At 48.8% G+C, this 26,851-nt stretch overlaps 1 protein-coding gene across 4 annotated transcripts in view; it reads left to right on the top strand.

The window, feature by feature from the left end:
- HIPK2 (homeodomain interacting protein kinase 2) overlaps positions 1-26,639 on the top strand; it is a 205,728-nt gene extending 179,089 nt beyond the window's left edge. For all 4 annotated transcript variants that reach the window (XM_040259987.1, XM_040259989.1, XM_040259988.1 and 1 more), the window contains exons 13-15: positions 7,344-7,588; positions 13,192-13,352; positions 14,554-26,639. In XM_040259987.1, the coding sequence (XP_040115921.1) occupies positions 7,344-7,588; positions 13,192-13,352; positions 14,554-15,024 (877 nt within the window). In that variant the 3' untranslated portion in view covers positions 15,025-26,639. The remainder of the gene's footprint in view (positions 1-7,343; positions 7,589-13,191; positions 13,353-14,553) is intronic.
- Positions 26,640-26,851: the final 212 nt, after the last annotated feature.

The following is a 26,851-nucleotide window of genomic DNA, read 5'->3' as shown; positions in this document are numbered from 1 at the left end:
CCCAGCTCTGTCCCCAACCAGCTATGTGACCTTGAACATCCAAGTGACCTAAAGTGACCTAAAGCACCCAACATTTTCCTGTTCTCAAAATGAAAGTTATCATTTTCTCCACCTCATAGTCTGGCTGTGAGGATTCAAGGGGATAAAACATGTAAAGGACTTTGAACAGTAGTTGTGCATTCAGTAAACATTATCTATATTCAGTAATGAATGTCATAATAATAGAAGAGCAGTTTTCACCTACAGTGTTGATTATGGCATGGAAAGTTCATTGGTGGAGATGAGTTTTGACTCTGGTCTTGCAGGATGGAATTGACCGGCAGATGGAAATCAGAAGCATATTCCAGGTAGGGTCTTACAGAGAAGGGGTCGCAGAATGGTATCTGATTCTCCAGCCATGTTTTCTCCATTGGGGCTGATTTCTTTGCTTCTTAGCTCCTTGTTTCTTTTCATCACTTGAAAATGATGAAAACCATCTATTGCCATGACAACACAATGCAGTCGTGAACTCCGGCAGCTTTGTTCTTTATTCAGAAGTGACGTTCTGTCGAGGCCATTTAAGCAAGGATTTCTCATTCTGCTCTTGTCACTGTCTGTCTCACTTCCATTAACCAATTCATAATGGGATTGATAAGCTATCAATAATAATTAGACACTGTCGTGGGATGAATCCCAGCAGAATCGACATGTAGGAGCTAAAAGAATCCGTACTCGTCATGTCAAATGCGTGCTCATTTTTAAATTGGCTCATTTAACAGCTTCCCTTTTGTTCTTTAATCTGCATAGTACATCAAGTAGAGCACAGAGATTCTAACAATAGAAGAGATGAGAAACAGAGCTATCGAATTAATTCACCTCTTCCAAACCTGTCACATGTAAACCCAAAAATGTAGGTATATCAGCATCAGACTGTGTTGTACCTGTCTGCTCGTCAAGCATGGGGACTTCCAGCTCCAAAAAAAAAGGGAGGAATCCCTGAAGAGCTCAGAGAGGTTTTATCCCACACTCCTGATAGATATCAAGAAAATGACATGCAGAATTCCTCTATCCCTTTGGTGGAAAGACTCACTACCTGTTAGGTTTCCATTAGAAGACGACTTTCAGTTCTGAGGGCTCATCTAGGTCAGCTGTCAGCTTTATAAGACTCTTGCCAGAAAGCCATCCTCTGGTAACAGGAAGCTCACTGGTTCACGAATTGGCCCACTGTATGTTCGGATAATTCTAGTTGTCAGAAAATTCTTACTCGTATTGAGCTGAAGCTTCTCCGCAATTTCTGAGCTTGCATAAGGAATTCCAAGTATGTCCACCTTGAATTCGGTTATAGCTTGGCCAGAATTAGTGGGGTGGGGTATGTGTGTTTAATTTGCCCATTTTCTATTTGTGTGTTAGTCCCTCAGTCATGTCTGACTCTTTGTGACCTCATGAACTGTAGCCTTCCAGGCTCCTCTGTCCATGGAATTCTCCAGGCAGGAATATTGGAGTGGGTGGCCATTTCCTTCTCCAGTGGATCTTCCTGACCCAGGGATCAAACCCATGTCTCCTGCATGGGAGGCAGATTCTTTATCGTCTGAGCCACCGGGGAAGCCCTATTTAATAGACTACTCAGAACCTAAGGAGGATCTGTAGTCAGCAGGGATTGTCTTGGTCTGGGTCTCTGTGAAAAATACACTTACTAAAAGGATTTATTTTCTCTCCAAATTAGGAGTAAAGCAAATCCTCTTTTAAATGTCTTTAATAATAAATATTTAGGGGACCACAAATGGCTCCTTTAAGGTCACTCTCCCTAACAATTTCATAGCAGGTTAGAGCTGGAGGGACATCCAGGGTCACCCCAGTATATCCAGGCCACTGCCCAAGGTCACACCAGCAACATGGACAGCCACCCCAGGCCTAGAGCACCAGCTCTGAGGACACATTTGGCAACAGCCAGCCTCTGTCCTTCACGTGGGGTCCACCACCCAGAGTCTGTGCACCCTCAGCAGAACATTTCTGCGTTTAGTGAGGTGACCAGATGAGTCACTGTGTGCGTGTCATTTAATCAGGAGGAACTGGCTGTGACCGAAGCTGAGAGTGAAGGGCGGGGCAGGCTAGCCGCACGCTCACAGTCTCCCAGCCCTGACCCTGGTCCTGGGAGCATTTTGTGATGGTGCCAGGAGTTGGGGGGTTAGAGCTGGGGGCGTTTCCTCTAATAACATCTTATTACACTACAGACTGCTCCCAGGCCCGCCCCACCCCCCACAGAGAGCAGCTGTGGCTTCTTCCACCAGTTTTGTTTTGTTTTGTTTTAAGGCAGCTCCTCTTCCTCCCAGTGTGTTGTGGGTTAGTCACTCAGTCATGTCCAACTCTTTGCCACCCACCTGGGCTGTAGCCCATCAGGCTCTTCTGTCCATGGATTTTCCAGGCAAGAATACTGGAGTGGGTTGCCATTACCTCCTCTAGGGGATCTTTCCAACCCAGAGATCGAACCCGAGTCTCCTGTTTCTCCTTCATTGCAGGCGGATTCTTTACTGCTGAGCCATCAGGAAGGCCCCAGTGCTCCTTCCCATTCCCACAGCTTTCCAGAACTCTTGTTGCTCTCAGATTTCATGTCCCTACTTTGGAGGCTTGGGGATCTTTCCCTGGTGCCCCACTTTCTAGTTCTTCTGCCACATCTGAGTCGTTCATCCCCACCTACCTTGTAAGTCCCATTTGCTTTCTTGTCCCTGAATAAGCACATGGATGTTAAAACTTGAGATATAATTTGCATACCATAGAGTTCACCCATTTAAAGTGTACAATTAAGTGGTTTGGGGCCTATTACATTTTTTTTTTCAGTTGTGGCACTCAGGTTCAGTTCAGTCGCTCAGTCATGGCCGACTCTTTGCAACCCCATGAACTGCAGCACGCCAGGCCTCCCTGTCCATCACCAACTCCCAGAGTTTACCCAAACTCATGTCGATTGACTTGGTGATGCCATCCATCCATCTCGTCCTCTGTCGTCCCCTTCTCCTCCTGCCCTCAATCTTCCCCAGCGTCAGGGTCTTTTCAAATGAGTCAGCTCTTCGCATCAGGTGCCCAAAGGATTGGCATTTCAGCCTCAATATCAGTCCATCCAATGAACACCAGGACTGATCTCCTTTAGGATGGACTGGTTGGATCTCCTTGCAGTCCAAGGGACTCTCAAGAGTCTTCTCCAACACCACAGTTCAAAAGCATCAATTCTTTGGCGCTTAGCTTTTTTTATAGTCCAAATCTCACATCCATACATGACTATTGGAAAAACCATAGCCTTGACTAGATGGACCTTTGTTGACAAAGTATGTCCCTGCTTTTTAATATGCTATCCAGGTTGGTCATAACTTTCCTTCCAAGGAGTAAGCATCTCTTCATATCATGGCTGCAATCACCATCTGCAGTGATTTTGGAGCCCCCAAAAATAAAGTCTGACACTGTTTCCCCATCTATTTGCCATGAAGTGATGGGACCAGATGCTATGATCTTCGTTTTCTGAATGTTGAGCCTCAAGCCAACTTTTTCACTCTCCTCTTTCACCTTCATCAAGAGGCTCTTTAGTTCCTCTTCACTTTCTGCCATAAGGGTGGTGTCATCTGCATATCTGCGGTTATTGATATTTCTCCCAGCAATCTTGATTCCAGCTTGTGCTTCATCCAGCCTAGTGTTTCTCATGATGTACTCTGCATAAGTTAAATAAGCCGAGTAACAATATACAGCCTTGACATACTCCTTTTCCTATTTGGAACCATTCGGTTTTTCCATGTCCAGTTCTAACTATTGCTTCCTGACCTGCATACAGGTTTCTCAAGAGGCAGGTCAGGTGGTCTGGTATTCCCATCTCTATATATATAAATAATAAAGTTTGCCACTTTAACCATTTTTAAGTGTACAGTTCAGTGACACTAAATACATTCACTGTGTACAGCCATCACCACTATTTCCAAAACTTTTCCATCACCTCAAGCAGAAACTTTGTACCATTAAGCAGCAACTCCCCAAACTCCTCTCCCCACCCCCCAGCCCCTGGTACCCAACCTCTAATTTACATTCTGTCTCTATGAATTTGCCTATTCTAGGAATCTCGTATAAGTGGAATCACACAATATCTGTCCTTTTGTGTCCGGCTTATTTCACTTAGCATAACATTTTCAAGATTCATCCATTTTGTAGCATGTATCACAACTTTATTTGTTTTTATGGCTGAATACTATTCTGTTGATCAGCTCATGGGCACTGAGGCTATTTCCACCTTTTGGCTATGGTGATTGCTACAGCAGTGAACGTTAGCATACAAGTGTCTGTTTTGGCTTTCAACTCCGTTTTATACTTACCTAGACCAGAATCACTGGGTCATACATTGACTGTTTACCTCAAACTGTGTTTGAGCAACAAGCATGTGGGCCTTTTGCATTTCAGCTGTTATAAGTAGAAAGTGTAGTTCTTTATCCCCTGCAGGAGGAAATAGCAACCCACTCCAATATTCTTGACAGGATAATCCCATGGACAGAGGAGCCTGGTGGGTTACAGTCCATTGGGGTCGGAGAGTCGGACATGACTGAGCACGCGTGCATGTAGTTTTTCTTAATTAAGATACAGCCAAAAAAAAAAAAAAAAAGATACAGCCATTTTATCAGTTAGAATGAAGAACTATAAGTATATGCAATCAGTTCATTCCTTGCCTTCTTCGGAGGACTTAATTATCATCTGCACAGCTCACTTGACAGTTCGTCATGGAAGCCTTTATGACATCCTTTCTCTTTAACTGATTATTTTAAAACTTTTAGCGTGTAACTTGTCATGTTTTTATACAGTCCTTCACTGAGATTTTAATCATCTCCTAGGGCGGAGACACATATTATATTTCTTTATACAGAAATTCCCTGTAGCACCTAGCATAGGTCGCCAAGGATTCTAACTGATGAGTTTTAACTTATTTCCTATCAGTCTTCTGGTTTACTCCTAGACTGGAAACTTTTCCAAAAAGTCTGTTACCTTCATAGAACTCATTTTGCCTAGAGATATTTTTTGCCTGCAAACCTGTTTTCACGTGTTAAATGAGGTAACACTAATAATAGGAGCTAGTTTTCTTAGAATACTTACTCTGTTTTGTGTACCGTTCAAAATACTTTCGGTGTATTTTCTCATTTGAGTCTCAGAACAAGCCTGTGATGTAGGTACTATTATTATCTACATTTTACTGGTAAGGAGATTGAATCGCTTAGAGGTTGAACAGTCACCCAAGGCCACCAACACTTGCTAAAGTTAGATATCTGTCTGCCGGGCCTGTGTCCTTACCCACAGACGCAGAGAGGGGCCCTTCAACCCTGATCCAGGGGGGACAGAAGGTACAGCCCCAGGAGGAATTATCCAGCCCAGATGTCAGCAGTGCAGGCTTCGGGGAGCAAGGCATCAGGCCTCCTGGGGCTCCAGTTTCTCATTTCTCCACTGCCCTCAGGGGTGGGGCAGAGATCAAAATCTTGGAATCTGGCTGTCACTGGCTGTGTGACCTTGGGCAAGACACCTGGGTTGGGAGGTGGCAGTATTGTGGCCCCATTAGGTGCTCTATAAATACCGGCTTCTTAGCCAAGTGGTTGGACACTGACCATCTTACTTAGGCAATCGATATTTCTTAAAAATAGATGATCATTATACAAAAATAGATGTGATCCATTTTTACACCTTTCACAATAAGCAAGCAATTCCGTATCTGTCATCCCACCAGCCTCTCAGTGAGCTGGGAGGCAGACAGAATTGGTTCCTAAAGTGACAAACATAAATATCTCAGGAAAAAAGAAATGTGCTGGCCCAGAGCCAGGCAAAGTGTGTCCCATCAGTGTATGAAGTCTCGGTTCTAGAACTAAGACCAGGGGTTCAGAGCAGCACCCTCACAGGCATCTTTTACCGCCACCCCACCCTCAGCTTGGCAGTGGAGAAACTGTAGGAGGGTCGGGACTTCCCTGAGATGGGGACCTGGGGGTCTTGGGTGGCCTGCACGGCAAAGCCATTGCCCCTCCCGTTCTCAGAGCGGAGAGGTGGCTGAGGCTGTGGGGTCCAGCTCCGATTCCTCAGCTGTATGCGGGATTAGTGGGGTCAGCACCTCACTTTCCCATCCCTCTCACTGCATCCCAGCCCCTCTTGGATGTCTTATCCTCTCTTGCCTAAATCGATGGGGTCTCCCAGGCCCCACGCCTAATAAAGCTTATGCTCTTCCTTCCCAGGGGTGTTCTTCTTCCACACCACAGCCTCAGGTTGCCGGGGTCTGGCTGGGTGCTCCGTGTGCTTTTCTGTCCCTCCCTGGTGGCTCAGAGGGCACTGTGTGAATTGGAATATCTCCTGCCTTATCAGTAAACAAGAGTGTCACAGCCATCAGCAATTTCGGGCCTCCAAATGTAATGTCAAATGGAGTATTTCCTGCCAAACTAAACAGAGATGTCACAACCTAGCTATTTTTCCTTAATTAACAATAATCTTTTGATGTTCGGACTACTTGCCCCTTGCTACAAACTTCTGTATAACCTGATTCCTCCCCCTACCTCCTCGGAACAGTTATCTCAGGATCACTTGAGATGCTCTCTCTTGGACTCCCAAGTCCTAGGTTGTTGTTGTGTAGTTGCTCATTTGTGTCTGACTCTTTGCAACCCCATGGACTGCAGCACTCCAGGCTTCCCTGTCCTTCACTATCTCCCAGAGTTTGCTCAAACTCATGTCCATTGAGTCAGTGATGCCAGCCAACCATCTCATCTCTACCCTCCCCTTCTCCTCTTGTCCTTAATCTTTCCCAGCATCAGGGTCTTTTCCAGTGAGTAGGCTCTTCACATCAGGTGGCCAAAGGATTGGAGCTTCAGCTTCAGCATCAGTCCTTCCAGTAAATATTCAGGGTTGATTTCCTTTAGGATTGACTGGTTTGATTTCCAGGCGGTCCAATGGACTAGGAATTCCCACCAAACAAAAGATAACTCTCAATTTCTAGGTCGTGCCTGTTTTTTTAGTGGACAGCTGCCACAGAGCTCTGGGCTGCCAGTGCTTCCCCCGCAGGTCTGCTGAGCCCTGCTGCATGGGGGAGAGCCCAGGCCTGCCCGGAAGGTTCTCTCACTCCATTTCCAGAAGCTTCTGTGGGCCCCACTCCAGCCCCTTCTCTTGTCCTCATGTCATCCCCACCCCCACCCCCACCGGTGAGACTGGTGACGCCTGGGTTTCCCCATCAGGATTCTCGAGAGCAGAAGTCACATTCCTGCCCTCTCTCCTGCTCTGCCTCTCTGCGCCTGCCCACAGCAAGTACGGCTCTGCCTGGGTCAGGTGTCTCACCGCACAGCCTCTCACGGTCCTGGTTTCTCCCTTTGCGTTTCCAGCACTGTCTCCAAGCAGAGAAAAAACGTCATCAGCTGTGTCACGGTCCACGACTCTCCCTACTCCGACTCCTCCAGCAACACCAGCCCCTACTCCGTGCAGCACCGCACCGGGCACACTACCACCACCTTCGACACCAAGGGGAGCCTGGAGCCACACTGCACGGGGAACCCCCGGACCATCATCGTGCCCCCCCTGAAAACCCAGGCCAGCGAGGTGCTGGTGGAGTGTGACAGCCTGGGGCCAGGTAATTCGGGGGCGGAGCTGCCAGGAGCATTGCTGTGGAGGCTGGTTTTCTGCTTCCTGCGGCTCGAAATCTTGTTACAGGAGCACTTAATAAGCCCTGGGTTGGGGGAGTGGGTGGTTAGTAGATCTTCACCAAGGATCCTGTTTGAGAAGATTCCTTGTTGTCAGCCCAGGCAGCCAGAGATGACCTCATATCTGTCACAAAAAGTCCTCTCTGTGATGATGGCCGCCTCATTTCTAAACTGTATCTCATGGATGGATGGATGGATGGGTGGGTGGGTGGGTGGGTGGGGAGTTTGCAAAGAGTTAGTCGCCTGAGTGAGAACAAGCCTGGTCAGCCCTCAGTGTTTCCTGCTGAGGGTGGCTTTCTTTGCTCTCAAGGGACCGTTCTCAGGAACCATATGTTCTGGAATTATTCCATTTGGGCACCCCTTAGGTTTCTCACACCTGGTGGCAGTGCAACCATTCAGGAGAGTAAGAAGGGAGACTTTCTTTGTAAGAGGGGTGAATGCGAGAGAGAAGGTGGGTAAGGGAACCAGTGGGTCCTAGGGCCAGTGCACCCATTTAGGAAAAGACACATCTGAAAGTTAAGAATCTGGGCATTGACTCCTCAAGCCTCTCCTTACTTCGCACCCTTAAGACCTCAGGTCACCTGCATATAGCCCATTTATAAAGATTACAGCCTTAAATGCACACATCTTGGTGTGAGGGGCTCTCCTGCTTAATTAACATGAAGGTGTCAAGGCTATGTTGTTGAAAACCTTAAGACCAGCAAGATGAGAATGACATACTCTTTTTCATCTGTAATCCAAAATCCAAAAAGCTCTGAAAGCCAGAGTTTAAGTTCACAGCAAACTCAACTGGTAAAACCAGACCTGAACTAACCAGAGGCTGTTTACAAGTCCCTTTGTCATATTCCTATTTGTGTCATATCTGTGCCACTTAGTGAAATGTCCCCATATTTTATAGCAGAAATATTCACTTCTTTTTATTATGTGGTTAGTGCCCAAGGCTCCTTTGGGGGGTAACCTAAAATGTTGAATATGTATCAAATTCCCTTCTAAAATCTGAAAGTCTTGATTTCAAAAGTGTCTGACCTCAGGGATTTCCAATCAGAGATTGTCGATCTACAGAATGAGATGATGAGTGTTGTAAATTGAGGATGCCCATGTTCCAGGACCTCTCAGAGAAACTCCGTAGCAGTAATGGCCCCTTTACAATTCAGGACAGTGGTCTGCAAGAGTTGGCTCAGAACAGACCTTACCCAGGTCCTCTGGGAATTCATAAAGGCAGGCGATGGGGGTGGAGAGGGGGTGGTGAGTAACTGATGCTGAAATTCCCTTGGCCTTTTAAACACAGTGGAGGATGCATGAGAGAGTGGCGACATCATCACAGGTTAGGCATCTTCCAGCTCAGAGCTTTGTCGGTCTTGGTGCTGGCAAAATTGGGAGTTCTGAAACTTTAAGATGAGGTGGTCCAACCCCTAGTTGAGACAGGTGAGGAAACCGAAGGCCAGCTTTGCCCCGCCTAACACAGCGGTTTTCTGTCAGGACCCAGAACAACAGCGAGGTGGATGGAGGCGGCTTTGAGGAGCCCACTGGTCACCCCTTTCACATTCCGTTGCCCGTTTCCACCATCAGCTGTCACGCTGTGGGCCGCCCGTTGCGGTTTTGAGGACACACCCCACTATATTTCCACAAAGACTGTTAGAGCTGAAGGGATGAGAATCTCTCAGGGATACTTTGGACCAAAAAAAAAAAGGAAGTTATTCTCAGAATTCTCAGAAAGGCTGCTGGTTCTAAAGCACCTCATGCTGCTGTCTCTGGGGAAGCCCGTGGTGTGACTTCACAGCAGGAGGCAGGAAGGAGCGTCATTGTGGTCCCCGTCGGCCCGCCAGCCTGTGGTGTCTCTCAACACTGACACCCACCATTAGCAGCACAACCCTCCTAGCTCAGCTCAGAAGAATCAGGAGAGCAGCCTTCCTCAGCCACCTGGGGCCCATTCGGCCCCTTTATGGCCAAAGTGTGAACCGCAACCTTTGCGGGGTTCCCGAGGTTCCCCAAGCCCTCTCAGATCAAGACAGAGGCCGTGCAGCCAATAGTCCATTTTCTTTCATTCTTGTTTTGGTCCTTTTTCTCTCTCTCTGAGTCCCAGTTCAGAAAGGGATCCCTGAGAATGTCTCACGTAGCCTCCTCAGGTCTCTTGGGGTAGTTAAGGTTCTTCTGGAAGGCAACAGAACGAACTCTGCCCTTTCATAAGGAAAACGCAGGACTGAGGGCAAGGTCAACCACTAAGTCCTGGATGGGACAGAACTCCTTGATCTGAGCCACTGGAGGCCCAATGCCTGCTTTCTGGGCACTGCATCACCCTGACCCAGTGACCCCCAGGCTCCCAGTTTCCCTGTCCCAGGAGACAGGACTTGATGGTCCCAAGTTGGGGCAGACATCTGTTCCTTGAGCATCAGCCTTAGCCAAGGAACAGGGCTCAATAATAAAGACAGCAACCATAGCTAACACCATTAAGAGCCTAACACGTGCCAGATACTAAGCATTCTGCGTCCTTTAACTCAGGTAATCCTCACAACAACCCTAACGTAGTTTCCATTACTTTCCCAGTTTTCCACATAGGAAAATAGATGCACAGAGAGGTTAACTCCACCACAGCCATGCGGCTGGCCCTCCAGGGTTCACCCGGGATCTGAAGCACTCTGCCACCTGCCTTGTGCAGACAGGGCCACCAGGGGCTACCCGTGAACCCAGGCCTGTTCCCGAGCAGCAGATCTTTGAGAGCAGCTAGGAGAGATGGAGGGCAAGAGAAGGGGACAACAGAGAATGAGATGGTTGGATGGCATCTCTGACTCAATGGACACGAGTTTGAGCAAACTCCAGGAGATGGTGAAGGACGGGAGCCTGGCGTGCTGCAGTCCATGGGGTCGCAAAGAGTCGGACACGACTTAGGGACTGAACAACAAGGCTTAAGTAGAGAGCTCTGTACCTCCTTCCAGCTCCAAAATATGCCCCAAGAACTTGACCTTCAGCACTTGCCTTCTCCACTCCGAGGTCACTTCATTTCTCTCCACAGGAGGAAATTCCTAGTTTAGTCTCTTGGTCCCTTTCAAGACCCTCTTCCCTCATTCTGGGCTCCCCTGCTCTGGCAACTTGACAAGCTCTGATGCAGCCCCCACTCCTGTCCCTGTGATGATGGTGGCCTGGCCCTGTCACATCCATTTCATCTGAAGCTCTCTAACCTCTTCACTTACAGGCTCAAGCTGTGGGTCCCTTGCACTTAAGAGTTTCTCCCTCAAGTGTAATTACCACAAAGTGCCCAGAGCGTTGACACAGGAGCAGAGAGGTGCTGGCCCCAGCTGGGCCCAGGCAGCCTGCACAGCTGGTGATCCACAGGTCAGGGAGGAGCTGAACACCAGCACAGTAGCCCCATGGCTGAGTGATGGAGACTGAAGTCCTGATAGCCAACATCTGCAGCTTTCCATCCTTCACCCTACAATGGGTCCCCTGAACCCCTACCTCCACCCCCACCCCCAGGTTTTGGGGGGCCTTTGAGAGTCTAACCAAGTTTGGTCTGAGCACAGACCCTGATTCCATGACGCAGGTCAGCTGTGTCCACCAGGGCCAGGCTGGCTCCTGCTCTCCTGGTAGCTTGTGAAGAATACAAATTCCTGGGCATCTCACGCTTAAGTGGGTAGGATGGGAGAGCCACTGGGCACCAATACACAGTTGAATTTGGGGTCTCTGCTAGGACCTGCCCCTTCCCAGCGAGGTAGCCCTCCTTCTGCTGGGGCAGGGGGTAGGGGGAGTGGTTGTTGCCTCCAGGTAGGAGGCTCCTTTCACCCTCAGTGCTCCCCAGCCTCCTGCTCCCAGGTTCCCGATTTGCCTTCACTCTCCAGCTTTGTCTCTATCAACAGTTAATCAGCATTCTCTCTTGCCGGCCCCAGCCTCAGGCATCTCCTCATCATGACTTTGATCTCATCACCCTGGGATTTGTAATAGAATTGATCCAACCCAGTATGTCAAGTGTGCTTCATTAATTGTTAGCATCCTACCCCCTAGAACAGCCAGAGTGCGGAGTATGCTCAGTCACTCAGTTGTATCTGGTTCTTTGCGATCCTGTGGATTGCAGCAAGCCAGGCTTCCCTGTCCATGGGATTCTCCAGGCAAGAGTGGGTTGCCATGCCCTCCTCCAAGGGATCTTCCAGACCCAAGAATCGAACCCGCGTCTTTTGCATCTCCTGCATTCACATGCGGATTCTTACCACTAGCTCCACCTCGCAATGACCAGATGTGCTCTTTTTACGCTCACAGTCCCGGGGTGCCTGACTGAGACCATATTAGGCTCTTATGTTTCCCAAAGATGCTCATCCCCAATAAATCTTCCAAATTCTCACAACTGACAGCACAAGAAATAGCCCTGCCTTCTGAGGTCCTGGGTTCGTCTTGCCGCTTCTCCTATTACTGGGGTCTTCTCTTAAAGTCCCTACTCTGGGAGGCTCTTCAAACGTGGATGGTTTTAGAGTCGGGGAGTCTGCAGAGGACACTGCAGTTTTTGGCAAGTGTCCGAACTCCCTGTGCCGAAGGCTTCTTGGCATTCACTGTAGATCACTTCCTCTTCATCTAGACAAAGCTTCAGGACAGGAATACCTGATGTCAGGAGAGACACTGAAAGGTAGGCGAGCGGTCACTCTCAATTGCATATGTCCTGTGCCCGTGCATGCGGTTCTCTGACTTTGCCCCCTGGAGACACAAGTCCCACTCTGCTGGGAATTTCACAGGTCACTTAGCACCAATAATGACTGAAATGGTTTCTTTAATATAAACCACCTCCCCCTCTTCATTTTATTCTGGTTGTTCCCCCCACCACTGGATATATTGTTGTTGTTCAGTTGCTAAGTTGTATCCAACTTTTCATGACCCCAAGGACTGCAGCACTCCAGGCTTCCTTGTCCTTCACCATCTCCTGGAGTTCGCTCAAGCTCATGCCCATTGAGTCAGTGATGCCATCCAACCATCTCATCCTCTGTTGCCCCCTTCTCCTTTTTCCCTCAATCCTTCCGGCATCAGAGTCTTTTTCAGTGAGTCGGCTCTTCACATAAGGTGACCAAAGTATTGGAGCTTCAGCATCAATGAGTATTCAGGGTTGATTTCCTTTAAGATTGACTAGCTTGGTCTCCTTGCTGTCTGAGAGACCACAGTCCCTTTTTTGAGACTCAGTTTTCGGTACCCTGCTACATCTGTCACTGCGTCTTTGCATCTTGGCAGGTGGCCCCCCACTGCACCCCTGGCTGGAACACAAGGAACCTCAGAGAGTGCTCCTTTCACCTCGTAGACGACCCTTAAGGCTTTTCAGTGTCACCAGATAGTAATTCTAAAGTCCATCAGGGTTTGCTCCCAACCAGTGGAACAAGCTGCAGCCCAGGTGTCAGTCCAGAGTCAACATCATCACCGAGTCTGGGGGCAATGCAGCTGATGGGGGATCGTCCAGTCTCAGGACTGTGTCCTCGGAAGACTACTGTTTTCCCCCTGGGGCAGGGTCTTCCGGGTAGCCAAGGACCTGTGACTGACCTGTGCCCTTTTCCTCCTCCCGACACAGTCAACACCAGTCACCACTCGTCCTCCTTCAAGTCCAAGTCCTCCAGCAACGTGACCTCCACCAGCGGTCACTCTTCAGGGAGCTCGTCTGGAGCGATTGCCTACCGGCAACAGCGGCCAGGACCACACTTCCAGCAGCAACAGCCTCTCAATCTCAGCCAGGTAAGCACACCTGCCACCCCCTCCCGCCCCCCACCCCCCTCCTCCCACCAGCTCACCGGGTGCCCTGGGGTAGCAGGAAGTGCCCTGGTGAGCTGTGGTCGTCTCCCTCTGCTGCGGGTCACCTTGGAGAAGGTAGATCCTCAATACATGAAGAGCCAGTCCAATGCGAAATGACTTGTCTGATGTTCCAAAGCACTTAGTGATGCCGTGCCTGCTTAAAAATAGTCTGGCCCACATGTTGCCGTTTCAGCCCAGCAAAGGGTAAAACACTGGGTCCAAGCCCACTTCAGGCCAGAACCCCAGAGACAGACCTAGAGTCCAACCAGGCCAAGCCTCCTGAGTCATTACAGCAGAGGAGGCTTCACACAGGGACCCCAAACCCAGGAAAAGAGCCGGCAGACTTGGGAGACAGTGGTTGATGCTCAGGGGAGTATCAACCAGGCGGTGTCTCCATGGCCAGCACTAGGCCTGTGTGTCTAGGATCACTCGGGTCTGAATTGCAAAGTGGACTCCAGCCCTGCTTCCTTAGTAGCCGGGAGGGAAGATAAGACCACGTGTGTGCTGTGACTTAGACCAGGTGTGTGTTGTGACTTAGCGTCTCCAGCTGAGAGTGGGTGGCTTCATTTGTATGTGACTTCAGAAGATGGCGATGTTTCTGAGAGCCTGTTTGGGGAGCAGGACTTCATGGTGAGGCAGGAAAGTGGTCCGCACTCAGAGACGATCCCGTGTGACACTTCACAGCTGCAGGATGTCCTCGGGAGACATGCTGTCTCCTGTTGCCTCTGCAGCTGGCTCTGTCGGTGTGTCACCCGGCCCAGGAAACAGCGGGGCACCGCCTCGCTTCTCGGACAGGTTGATTGATATTTTTCCCAGCAGGTGAACGAGGCGTCTTCTGTGGTCCCTGCCTCGCCGCCCTCCCCACCCCTCCCCCTCCTCCCCGCTTACCCCCCCCCCCCCTCCCCGCTTACCCCCTCCCCTCCTCTCCCCTTACCCCCTCCCCCCCTCTCCGTTCCTCCCCCTCCACCCTTCCCAGCCCTCACTTCCGCCTCATCCCCAGCCCTCATTTCCGCTTTCTCCCCAGTCCTCACTTCCCCCTCCTCCCCCTCCCTCTCTGCCCGCTTCCCCCTCCCATGCTCTTCTGCGCATGCTTGTGTCCAGTCCCGCCACCCCCCTCAACGCGGTCCTCCTGGTCCTTCTCCAGGCTCAACAGCACATTGCCGCAGACCGCGCCGGGAGCCACCGACGGCAGCAGGCCTACATCACTCCCACGATGGCCCAGGCTCCATACTCCTTCCCGCACAACAGTCCCAGCCACGGCACTGTGCACCCCCACCTGGCCGCCGCCGCCGCTGCCGCCCACCTCCCCGCCCAGCCCCACCTCTACACCTACACGGCGCCCGCGGCCCTGGGCTCCACGGGCACCGTGGCCCACCTGGTGGCCTCCCAAGGCTCAGCGCGTCACACCGTGCAGCACACTGCCTATCCGGCCAGCATCGTCCACCAGGTCCCCGTGAGCATGGGCCCCCGGGTCCTGCCCTCGCCCACCATCCACCCGAGTCAGTATCCAGCCCAGTTTGCCCACCAGACCTACATCAGCGCCTCTCCAGCCTCCACAGTCTACACTGGATACCCACTGAGCCCGGCCAAGGTCAACCAGTACCCTTACATATAAACACTGGAAGGGGAGGGGACGGGAGGGAGGCTGGCCAGAGGGAGAGGAGGAGGGACGGAGAGGGGAGCTGGGGCTTCTGTATTGAAGATGCCGCACAGAAACAATGCAAACGGGCAGGGGTGGGGGGCAGGGACGGGACACAGATGAAACTTGAACTAGGAAGTAGGAGGACTGAGAGCGGAGGAGAGAACATTTTGAAAAGGAAGGGATTTAAGGAGGGGGGAAAATCTATGCTTTTTATTTTAAAAAAGAAAAAGGAAAAAAAATAAAACGTCAGTAACAAAACAACAGCTCACGAACCCGTTCTGCACCAAACTGGAAAGAAGGAGAAGAAGAGCCACGGAAGATTCCAGAAGTAGGGGGAGGGGGGCCTCCGTTTTTGAAGAACTTTATGAACTTTTCAAAGATTATTTTCATATGGCAGCAAGTGACGTTTAAGAATTTGCTGTCAGGGACACCTGATATGGAAATCCAATAAATTTTTAATGATTGAACATAAGGATTAGGGATTTTTCCAGAACTCTATAATGGGTTGGGAGCCCTCTGGAAAGGACAGGCCGTGGCCTGAGGAGGCTGGTGTCTGGGGGTTTGGGTCAGGGGGTTGGGTCAGGGTTGGCGGAGCCTGGTTCTGGCCCACTTGCCTGGACTAATGGAGAGGGCAGGCGGACAGCTGGGCTGAAGGAGGACCCCGGGAGAGGGTGTGTTTTCTCTTTCTGAGCACTCTGGATAAATCCCTAAGCAATGATATTCCTCAAATGTCATTAATGATGTGTCTTGCAAACTATCGCTTTTTTTTTTTTTTTTGGTCTTTTCTGAAGATATCTCTTCTCTTTGAGTGTATCCCGCGTCTTGAAGCGGAGGGCTTGCGGCGTGGCCAGCACCCTGGTAAATGTAGCAGTGTGCAATTGTCTGTGCTGCTTTGTGTTCACCCCATTGATACCAATAGACTATCCTCACTGTAATTGCACAAGAAAGGCGATCTCACGCAGGCACGTCCCCCGCGCGGTGATCCAGGTGCGCCCTCCCGCCCCCGGCACCGCCTCCGGCTCTCGCAGACTTGGTTTTTACATCCTTTCCTCCTAGTGCCTTAGCGACCGGGGACGCGGTTGAGGGTTTACTTCCACGGTACTCCAAGAAGCCGGCTGAGGCACGTCTCAGCCTCTCAGCCCTTCTTCTGTGCTGTTGCAACATTTTACTCTGGTCTTTTCCTTTTTTTTTTTTTTTTAATTTTTTTTTTTAATAACCTGTTGTCTTTCCCCGGGCTGTTTGCTAGCAGAGGAGCAGGGAACTGGCAGGGGCTAAGAGAGCCAGTGGGTCAGGAGAGGGCTGCAGGAGGTGGATGGTGGTGGGTGAGGCTGACGCTGGAGATGGCTTGGCGTGGCTTTTCCCTGGTGGACAAAGCAAGAGAGACTGACTTCCCCACCCTGCACCCTCACCCAGTTCTGCCCCCAGCGGGCTAGCTCTGCCGTCTGTGGGACCACAGATCCCATCTCAGTTTCAAGAATGCTGGCCTTGCTTCTGACACAAGGAGCAAAGGAGAGGAGCGGCCTACGGCCTCCAGGCCCGGCACTGGCTTCCGGCTGGTCACCCGCCGTCTGCAGGCGGACCTGGTGGCCCGCCCCGTGTTCTCAGACCCGCCCCACACTCCATTCCGCCAGCCCTGCCCATCTGGCCTCTGCTTCCACCCTCCCACCCCACCAGGCTGTGTTTTGCTCTCAACCATTTTGCCTGATCCCTTTCTCTGTAGACAACCGCCAACCGTCATTTGCTGCTAAATCTTTCCTCTCGTTACCCAGGCTTACCCCAGGCATGCCTTCGTTTCTGGTCTTTGAGGGTTCGGGTGGGCAGAAGGCTGGAGGGACATTCACGAGGGTAAACCGGTGATCTTGGACAGCCCTTGGGAAAACACACCCAAAGGCAGTCAAGTTTCCAAGGAAGTTTGCTGTTTGCCCTCTGTGCATCATTGATAACGTTCTGGAAATTTCCTCAGGCTTTGAACACTGGTGGGGGTGGGGGTGGAGAGGTCTCTCTATCCATAGCAAATTTACTGTTACACATGAAAACGTTGGGAGGTGCTGTCTGGTCCCAGATGGGAATTTTAACTGTGGTCCTTATTATTTGACGCTCGATGCGGAGCCCCTGACCCCAAAGCCAAGTTTCCAAGGTGCAGAGAGATCGCTCCCGGGTTCGAACAGCAGTCCGCACCCACCCTCCCTCACTTTCCTTCCCCATCCTGCGGTCTCCCTTAACGATCTACTGTGAAAGGTGTTTTTAATCTTGATATATGACCTAATTCAGTAACGAAGCCCAGCCCTTACCTTAGCTCTTAGCTGTGAAATGTGAAATAACTCTGGAAAATATCCCCTCTCCATGCATCAATTCTACTTACCCTACAAAGAAATCGGTCCCCAGGTTGGAACCAGCTTAGTCCCGGCCTCAGCCTGCAAGGAAGGAAGGACCCCGTGTCCGCCGAGGAGCCGCCTGCGGCAGGACACGATGGCGTCTTCATGGCGCCACAGTCGATGCATCTTTTATCGGGATGTGGGGAAGTGCCGCCATTCTGAGACAACCAGAAAGTGGTCCATGGGGGTGGGGGCGGGGAATATACCAGAGAACACGTGAGCCCGAGCACTGATGGAGCCACGCCAGCCTGCAGACGGAGCTCTGTTCTGGACTCGCGGCATCCAGAGGGCAGCAGTGCCCCATCTGACCCTCCCTGTGCCCAGTCGCACAAGTCATGGCTGCAAACGAGCCAGTGTTTTTGCCTTATTGGGTAGCGTACTGGACCCCTGGTACTGTTCACTTCCAGCGCTTTCTAGATCTGATCTTTTAACAGGAAAAGACAACGTAGCCTTCCACTTTAATGAAAATTATTTTGTCTACTTAAGTTGGAAGTTACTCTTTCACCTGACATTTTCTTTCCTTTCCTTCCCGATCAGGAAATGAAAGTTTCATGCTGCTCATAAAGATAATATTATTGTACTAATTATTTTGGTTATTAACCTTTGTAATTATTATCCTAATCATCATTTTGATATTTTAGTTGGGGTTTTAAGGTGCACATTTATTCCAAGTATCTTTGTGTTTTCTCTTTAATATTTAAATTTATTTTATTATATCTGTGAGTATATGAGTAGACAGGAGGGACATCCAGATGTCCAGTTTTGTCAGACCAAAAAGAAAAGAAAAGAAGGAAGGATTCAGGAATCAGGAAAAAGCTGTCAAGAATGATCCACCAGAGAACAAAAGGCTGAAGAAGAATCAAAGCCTTTATCTCTCTGTAAGCCAACCTGGGCTCTGGACAGCATGGTTCGTGGTCACCATCAAGACTAGATTTTTCTAGACTCTCAGTGGCCTGGGAAGAGATCTGAGGAGGCATCTTGAAGGCTGAACCCTCAGCATGGTCCTCTCTGACCTTCCCTGTTCTGAAATCTGCTAAATAGACCCTGGGCCTGCCTCACATCTTATACTGACGTGTCAAGGAAAAAAAAAAAAGAAGCCCCTCTGCCCAGAGCTGACCCAGCCCCCTCCCTAAAAGTCCCTCCATTTCCCATCTGCCCGCCAGAAGTGTGGCTTATACCCTTCAGTGTATAGATAATGTTGCCTCCTAGAAGCCACTGATGGTAATGAGCTGATGGAAGGTGCTTAGGCAGGTGGTACCTTCCCCTGGGAGATGTCAGCCTCCCTGCCCCTCACCAACCACATTGCCCACTTCTTCAGTCCCTGCCCTCACCCAGTACGTCTCAGCACACAATTCTAGGGACAAACTGTGGAGCCAAACAAATAATAATAAAAGAGGGATAGTAGGAGGCCAGAGGAGCACTGACCGTGTCCAGCAGATCCTTGGACAGTGCGGGCTGCTGCCCCCCTGAATTGGTTGGCCAGTGGAGGGGCACAGTGGGGCCTTACAGCGATGCCCACTGCGCTCTGACTGTGCCCTTCAGGCTACCATGCTGGGTGCCACAGGCTTTCTAAATCAGTTTGAGGTGCCCACATGCCGCCCACCAAACCCAGAAACTACCAGGCCCCAGGTGGGTGAAGGAAGGCCTGGAATGACGGGCTTCACTGAGGCTAATGAAGGGAGACGCCAGGCCTTGCCCAGCCCCTCACCACTCAGCGAACATTAGTATCCTCCCCGCATCCCCACCTGCCTTTTTCTTCCAACCCAAGCACAAAACTGTGGGTCTGAAGCCCTCGGAGAAGGCCCTAGTGGGAGAGATGAGCCCCTCTGTGGGTTCCTTAGCAGCTGCTTGAACTCCCACCCCACCCTCCAACCCTGAGTCGCCCTGGCAGGTAGGCTGAATAAAGGCTGCCCATCCCAGGATGCAGCTCCCAAGTGGAGAGATGCCAACCTAGTCTTCATGTAGACCACAAATAACCTAGAACATCATCTGCTCTGGAATTGGCTCCATCCTCCTTTACTGAAGCAACATGGTTATGGCTCAGAGGAGCAGGCTAAAAAAGACAGGTCAAGGGGAGCCTGGGAACCGGAGCGCTGGGAACCGCAGGTTGATTTGCTTCTGCTCCTGCGGTCTCGCAGGCACCTTGGGTGTTTGCGCCGCCATCTCTGTGCATAGTGCCTCCTTTCACGATGTTTTGGCTGTTTCCAAGGGAAGGGTGAGCAGGCCGATGGGTGGGAGAGTCTGAGGCTTGGTGCCAATTAATACTGTGACGTGGAGCATGTGGTTGGTCGAATTCAGAGGGAAAGGAAGGGTTGGTTGTCTCCTGGACTGTCTTTACATTCTGGCCTTACTGGTGGTGAGTGGCTGACGGGCTGCAGGAGCCTGAAGACTCAACCCGCCCAGACACCAGACTGTGGGATGTAAGGAAGGCAAGGAAAGATCAGCCCAGCTGCTAACAGGCGGATTTCCCTCAACCGGATCTCTGGAATTGCAGACACTCATTTTTGAACAAGCTTGTGGTGGAGGATTTGGGTTGTGTGAGTGTGTGTGAGTGAGTGGAGCAGACTTTCTTGGAAACTGGAGGAAGGAGATGAGGAGGCTTAAGGAACTATTGCTGATGGGCTGTGGTTGATGAAACGTGGTGGGTTGACGGGCCAGCCCCAGCTTTCATCCTGGGTTCTCTGGTGCTGGGGGCGGGGTGGGATGTGGGGCTCTCCATGGCCTGTTAAGTAGCTGCAGGGACAGAAGAGAAAAACGAGGTGCCCTCCAGCAGCAGAGAGGCCAGGGCTCCTTCTGCGGGTCGCAGACCTTGCCCGGCGCTGCTCAACACCAGCCCAAGCGATTCTGCCATGAAATATTCCAGCCCCAGGGACCCTACTTGCTTCTTGCCCCTTCTCTGTGTTTTCTTTCTGGTGTGTCTTAGAGATTTCAGATGGGGAAGCTTCAGAGTTGAGCAAGCTAGAGCTGTCCTAACCAAATTGGAAAGGAAGGTGAAAGTGTTCCTTTCTTTAGCCAAAGACCCTCTCCTCAAAGACACCCCCAGATGTGGACAGAATGGCATTCCACTCTCCTTCCTCTCCCGGCAATAATAACTCTGTCAGTGATGCAATCCCGTTTATGTCCTTCTCTTGCCTGACTTGTTTTGGGTTTTTTGTTTTTGCCTTTATTTTAAAACTGTGCTCATCTTGTAAGTGGAATGGAGGTGTGTAACCCCCAAATGCTGCTGCTGTCAGGAAACTGGAGGTACTGCATGGATCTGTGGGTGGAACTCACCTCGAGTTACCTCGGGTATCTGCCGGAGCAGACCGGCCAGGAGGTGCAGCTCTGTCTGGGTCAGGTGCACGCCAGGACCGGGCTCAGGGGGTCAGTACTTTTCTGCTTCGATGCCTTAGGACTCTCACTTCTGAGTTCCACAGACGGGACTCAATGGAGAGTTGGAGATGGCGAACTGATATTTAAAGTCAGTAGAAACCCCTTGAAGGCTTTTGGCACCCTCACTCACTTGAGTGACCCAACCTAGGAGAGGTTTTTCCCATCCTTCTGGCAGCTCCCAGAAGTCCAAGAGAGCCAGCTCTGAGCCAGTTCTTCATTTGAGACTCAGTGAGAATCTGCAGAGAAGCGACCCTTCTGCAGGGCATGCTTGCTCAGGGTACCTCTGCCAGAGGGGAGCTTCCTGACGCCCCAGCTTGAGTCCCAGGAGCCTCTGCGAGCCCCTGATTGCACTCTCATTGCATTAGAATTTCACGTTGACTGTCTCTTTGTTAAAACTTGCCATGTCCCTCGAGTAGGAGCCAACATTTGTTGAATGCTTTCAAATACACCAGGCTCATCCCAAGCCCTTAGTGAGCACAGCCTCCCAGTACCCTCAGGCTCACCCCTATTCACAACACCCTTCTCCTCCATTTACAGAGGAGGAAATTGGTGAGACAGTCGACTCTCTGAGAAAGTAGGCTGTGTTAAGGAAAGGAAATACAAGGATTTGGGAGTGGCCCCAAATCCCCGAGCTTCTAGTGAAATTTTGTGTTCTTGAGACCTTTACTAACTGAATTTGTTTCCCTTGTTAAATAATCATCAGTGAGTGGCCTCGTGTTTCTGGTGAACCATCTAATGATGCTCCTGTTGACTGTGTGCCAGACATTGTGCTGGAAGTCGCTCCCGTTTATCCCGTTTCACTTCGTCTTCATAACAGCCCTGTGAAATCAGCAGTACTAGTCCCTTTACAGATGAGGCAGACGGCTTGGTGAACTGGTAACCAGCCCAGGGTCACACAAGCCAGTAGGGAAGGCCGGCCGTGACCTGGGTCTGCCCAGCTCACAGACGCCAACCTCAGCTGTCTCCTGGGTGTGTGCGCAAAGAAGGGCCTCACAGGAGCGCTGCCCCGCACCACCCCCGCCCTGTGCGCGGAGCTCAGCAGAAGGTCTGTATGTAGAGGGAGTCCTGAATCTGATCCAGGCAGCAAGGGCAGAATCAGTTTGACTTTTAGAGAAAATCTTAGGGGAGTCTCTTTTGATTAATCATAGTAGAGTTCATTTTCAATTCCTTTTCAGTGTACCAACTAGCTTTAGTAGTGCTGCTGCTACAACAGACTCTTATAAGAGTGAAGAAAAAAAAAAAAGTGTTCTTTTCTTCTTTTAAAAAGATATTTTTTTCTTGCTTATAGTTAATTCTAGAAAGGCAATACTAAAAGTATATATTTTCTTCAAAATACTATTTTTTACTGCACTGATAAATATCATAACGACTCTGGTCTCTGTAATCGGTCCACTCTTCAGCTCTGGGTAGAACCAAAGGCAGGATTCACACCAAATTTGTAAATATCATGTGTGAGTCTGGTGTCCAGGAACTGTTTTTTCTTTGTGTTTAAAAATTTTTAAAAAAAAAGAAAAAAGAGAGAGATGAGATCAAGATGATGTTTAGAAAGAGGAACAAAATTAAGTTTTCTTTCAAAATAGTTTTCTTTCTCAAAGAAATGGGAAGCAACAGTTGTGCAAACTGAAGAAAAATTAACCAACTTTCAGGATACAAGGAAGGAGAGCCTCTGGCTGAAGTGGGAGATTAACAGTAACATAGAAACATGTTTCCTTTGGTTGAAAGGTGGCAAGAATTTAGCAATGCTTTAGAACTAGATTTTTAATTTTGTGGAAAACCATTACCTTTTGTTACGAAATATCTCTGCAGTTGTTTGGAATGGGGTTTTCAGTTTCTTTTTTTTTTTTTTCCTTTAAAAATTTCCTTATTGACTGGCTCCAGGCATGTTTGCCTCAATTCTTAGGTAGTTTACACAAGTTCTAGAGTCTTCTAGAGCTTTAATTCCATTGGAAGCAAACCCAGCTAATCAGAATTTGAGATCCTGGTTGGTTTGAATAGGTATTCTGGAATTCTTGACAGAACACCTGAAGACTTCTTTCTTTTTTTTTTTTTTAAGAGGGTTTTAGATACGTTATCTTACACAAACTGTGACCTGATGGCAATAATTACCTCAAACGTGGGCATTCATCCTGGTTTTAGCCTTTTTTGAAATCATGTAGCCAGCTTGCTCTTGGAATTTAAAAGACTATAAATATAAACTCTGTGTGGGCTGAAAATAACGATTACTGCACACCCTGGTCATTGTTGCTTAAGTGAACTCTGAAAATAGGTAATCTTTACAACATAAATTAAACCAAGGGAGAGAATATTCTTTGTGTTTTGTAATCAAATGTGAGTTTCAGATGCATATGTTTAAGTATATATGTTTTTAGCTACTGTAAAATGCTGTTAGCCTTCTAAGATATCAAGAGAGTCACATTTTAAATGCATAAACTATAAACAATTGACTGTGGATAACTAAACATATTTCTGGCCACATTTTATAGTTAAAGTATTTTATAGTTTACATTTAAACTGGTACTTTTTAAAGAAAATTTCTGTTTATAACTGACATCTTCAGACCCCAGCAATTGCCTCTTCAGTTGGAGGCCACATTCCCCCAAGGCAGGTGTGTTCTGCCCCTACTGTGCCCACCGTGAGCATTTCCATCTGTATTGCTGGTTTCCATGGGAACTTGAGAGAATGTAAAGCGATTTCTTCCAGGTTGAGCAGGAAGGGGTGAGTCCACAGCCTGGGCCAGGTGCAAAGATCTGCCACATGATATGCACACTGGTGGTCAAGGCCTTCTCTTTGACATCTTGAAAGAGGCAGAGAGAATAGACATCTAGTTCATTGATTTTGTCTTGATTTGAATGTTTAATTTATTAATCAACCCACTGACTTCCAGACACCAGGCAGTAGAAGACACTGGGATTCAGGTGGCCCCAAAGGTACAGCTGCTATTTCTGGGGCCCCAGCAATACTCTGATTGGTGTTTTGCAGGGGAGAATTATACACCCCCGTGCCTATATTTACTGGTTGGGTTTTCCATATATCTGCTGTCATTTATTCCTTTTGTCCTTTAAAACAAAGTAAGTGTAAAAGGATATGTTTACTTTTTACTCTTTATCAAACTTCTATTTGAAGCCTAGGTCGTTAGGAGGTGGGATCTAGATTTTTTTTTTTTTTTAACAGCTCATAGTTTTAGTCAGTAAACAGAGGGTAGGTAGTACATCCTCCAGGCATGAGGGCGGGCCGACCCCAAAGAAGAGGCCTAAACTTTTTTTTTTCTAGAGATTTGTAAGGGCTGCTGAGCAGGAGGAAGGGACTGGAGACTGAAGGACAGCTAGGGGGGCAGATTATGAGATCTATCCAAGCAGAGGTCACAACTGAGAGGGCCCGTCGCCATGCAGAAGCAGCCTGGAGGGCACCAGCTGCCCTCAGTGTTTTGGTTCCTTTCTTCTTTTGTGCCACAGCCTTAGCTCAGAGGACCTGCTGTGATCTGAAGGGCATTCCTTTAGCAAATAACACCTTAAAAACTGCAAAACACCTGGGACCAGGGAACTGGCGGTGGTTCTTAATGCACTTGCTTTTTCCTTGTGAACTCTGTTGATAGCACGTTCTTATCACAGTATTCGGTTGGAAATGTCACCGTAAAATAGTTTTTGTCTTGCCCCTCCTAATTCAGCTATCACTTTTCCTCTGTTTGGTTTTCTCCCGTGATTTAAATAACCAAATATATTTTATGTCATTGTCTTTGGGGCTTAATCATATTTTTAAAAAACAGGAATAGAAATTAGCTTTTTCTTTTAAGTAAATATGCTGTATCTGAAAAAAGGGCTCTGCCTTCTCTCTCGTTTCCTTTCAGCCAGCCTCCACGCCAACCTCCCAGCACCCTTGCCCCCTTCTTGTGTTGGGGCACTGCTCCCCGCACCCCCCCGACACGTGGCCACCTTGGTCTCCGCCCTGCTGTCCCCACAGCCCCATCCATGCCCAGGTACCCAGGACGCCCAGGAGGCTCTCAAGAGCCAGGAAGAAGGACCCACTTAGCCTTGCCAATGGTGGTCTTGCCTCCCTGTTAGCTATTCGCCTGCTTGGTTGAAGGGGCAATGGATTTATTTTTATTATTATTATTTTAATAGTTTGGCTCAGGTTATAAGGAAGAACTTGGGAAATGGAAAGTGACTTGACCATGCCCATCCTTTGTAGCTTTCTGTGACTTCTGAATGGAACCTAAAGCGTGCCCCACCCCAGTTCCCTCTCCTCCCTTGCGGCAGATACTCCTGTAGACGTCTCCACGGCACATGGTTTCTCCCTGCCATCTCATCCTTCCCATCACTTTCCACCCTTTCACCATTGCATTACTGCTCCTTTAAAGCTTTCTCCCATGGCTTTTCCAGGGCACAATCATTTCTGGCCCCCAAAGCACCTCCTCATCCTCTTTGTGTGCATTTCTTTAACCAAATGAAGTAGACCCGGAAGTCATACTTTGGGGCAGTAGTATTTCTAGTCTAGGAGAATCACTGTATAGATAATAGATGTTGATATATATGTGTGTGTATATATATATCAAACCAAATTTCGGATAGGAAAAGTATAGCTTTATGGATGAGGAAGGAGAGGAGCTTTTGGAAGCTGGTTGGTATATCAGAGGAGCCAGGGATGACCCAGGCTGCACCGTCGCACATGGACTGGAAAAGCAGGATGCAGGGGACCCAGTCACCACCTCGGGCTGCAGTGGAGGCAGGTGGCCCCGAAGGGTACTGCTGCTCTCTCTGGGTCCCCAGTAACAGGGCAGAGATGAGTGTTGGGGGTGGGGGGGGGCGGTACAACACATCAGAATGACTGGAATTTTCCATCCCGTTTTGCTTTGACCACATGTATTGAGCTGCAGCCTCTGATATTATATCCCGTTTCCAAAAATGGTATCCATTAGGATGGAAAGAGAAGGCATCTGTAGAAATGTTTACCTTTCAACAGCCCACACATCAGGACACTCTGGATAGAAAGACTCACTCCCCAGAAAGAGAGCAGGGAAGAGGAGATCCGGTGAGGCTCGGTCGCCGGTCCAAGGAACGTGGCTCCTCCCCAGGGCCATCTCGCCCAGATCTTTCTCTGCCAGGTCATCTCAGCTCAATTACCCTATGGAAGCCCTGGTCTGTTGTGTTCCTTCACTGTACGGTTTCTGTAATAAAAAAAGAAAAGTGTTAATCCATGTTAATCTTTGTGAAAATTATTGCGTGCAACAGTATTTTCTCGTGTACCTCTTTTTCCTATGTGAATTGTCCCTCTTTTCTTTTTTTATTTATAAATGTCTACTTTTTTTAAAAAAAGACAAACCAATGTGTTGTAGGCCTATATGTAACCTATTCCTTAGTCTCATATTATAGGTATGTTATAAGAATGGATATTTTACTTGGCTTTAGAATGTTTTACAAGAAAAATAATTCTTAACTGATCAAGTCCTTGCTACTAAAATGCTTGTGTTTTTCATCATGACGTCGTGTGCTTCTAAATTAATGATCATTTTCGTTGTAGAAAAATGGAGTGAATTTATATTAGTCTTGGAAACTAATAATAGCATTGTAAATTTATGAGATGATTTTAACAGAAAAAAATTATAGAAGAATATAGTTATTTTAATTGTAATATTACTAACTGTAGGGTGAGAAAGGGGGGGGTCCCGTTGTGGTGAACTATGTTATAGCTTGTTACTCACAGTTTCTTTTTGATCATTTTTTCGGTCTCTGAGGTGAAATGAGTTATTAATTAAAATTTGTAAACTCACATATGCATATTGTATATGTGTAGAAATGTAATCACACTTTGTCTTGGAATTACATTAAACTGTTTGGAATCACTGTACACGCGCCCTGGCACATTTATTTATTCTAGAACCAGACCAGTTCTGAGACTGCAGAGGTTGTTAATACGAGTCACAGCTTAAGTTATTTAGCCCTCTGGAAAATATTTAATACCTCTGAACACGTTCATAACCCACCACTGCATTTGAAATCTGCCGGCGGGACTGTATGTGCCTGAAGTCTTGAGGTCATGTCACTACCTGCTCCCTGGCA

The sequence above is a fragment of the Oryx dammah genome, unplaced genomic scaffold (assembly GCF_014754425.2).
Source record: "Oryx dammah isolate SB20612 unplaced genomic scaffold, SCBI_Odam_1.1 HiC_scaffold_18, whole genome shotgun sequence".
NCBI classification, from domain to species: domain Eukaryota; kingdom Metazoa; phylum Chordata; class Mammalia; order Artiodactyla; family Bovidae; genus Oryx; species Oryx dammah.
The sequence above is the reverse complement of the archived record's forward strand: the minus strand, read 5'-3'. Positions and strand labels throughout refer to the sequence as shown.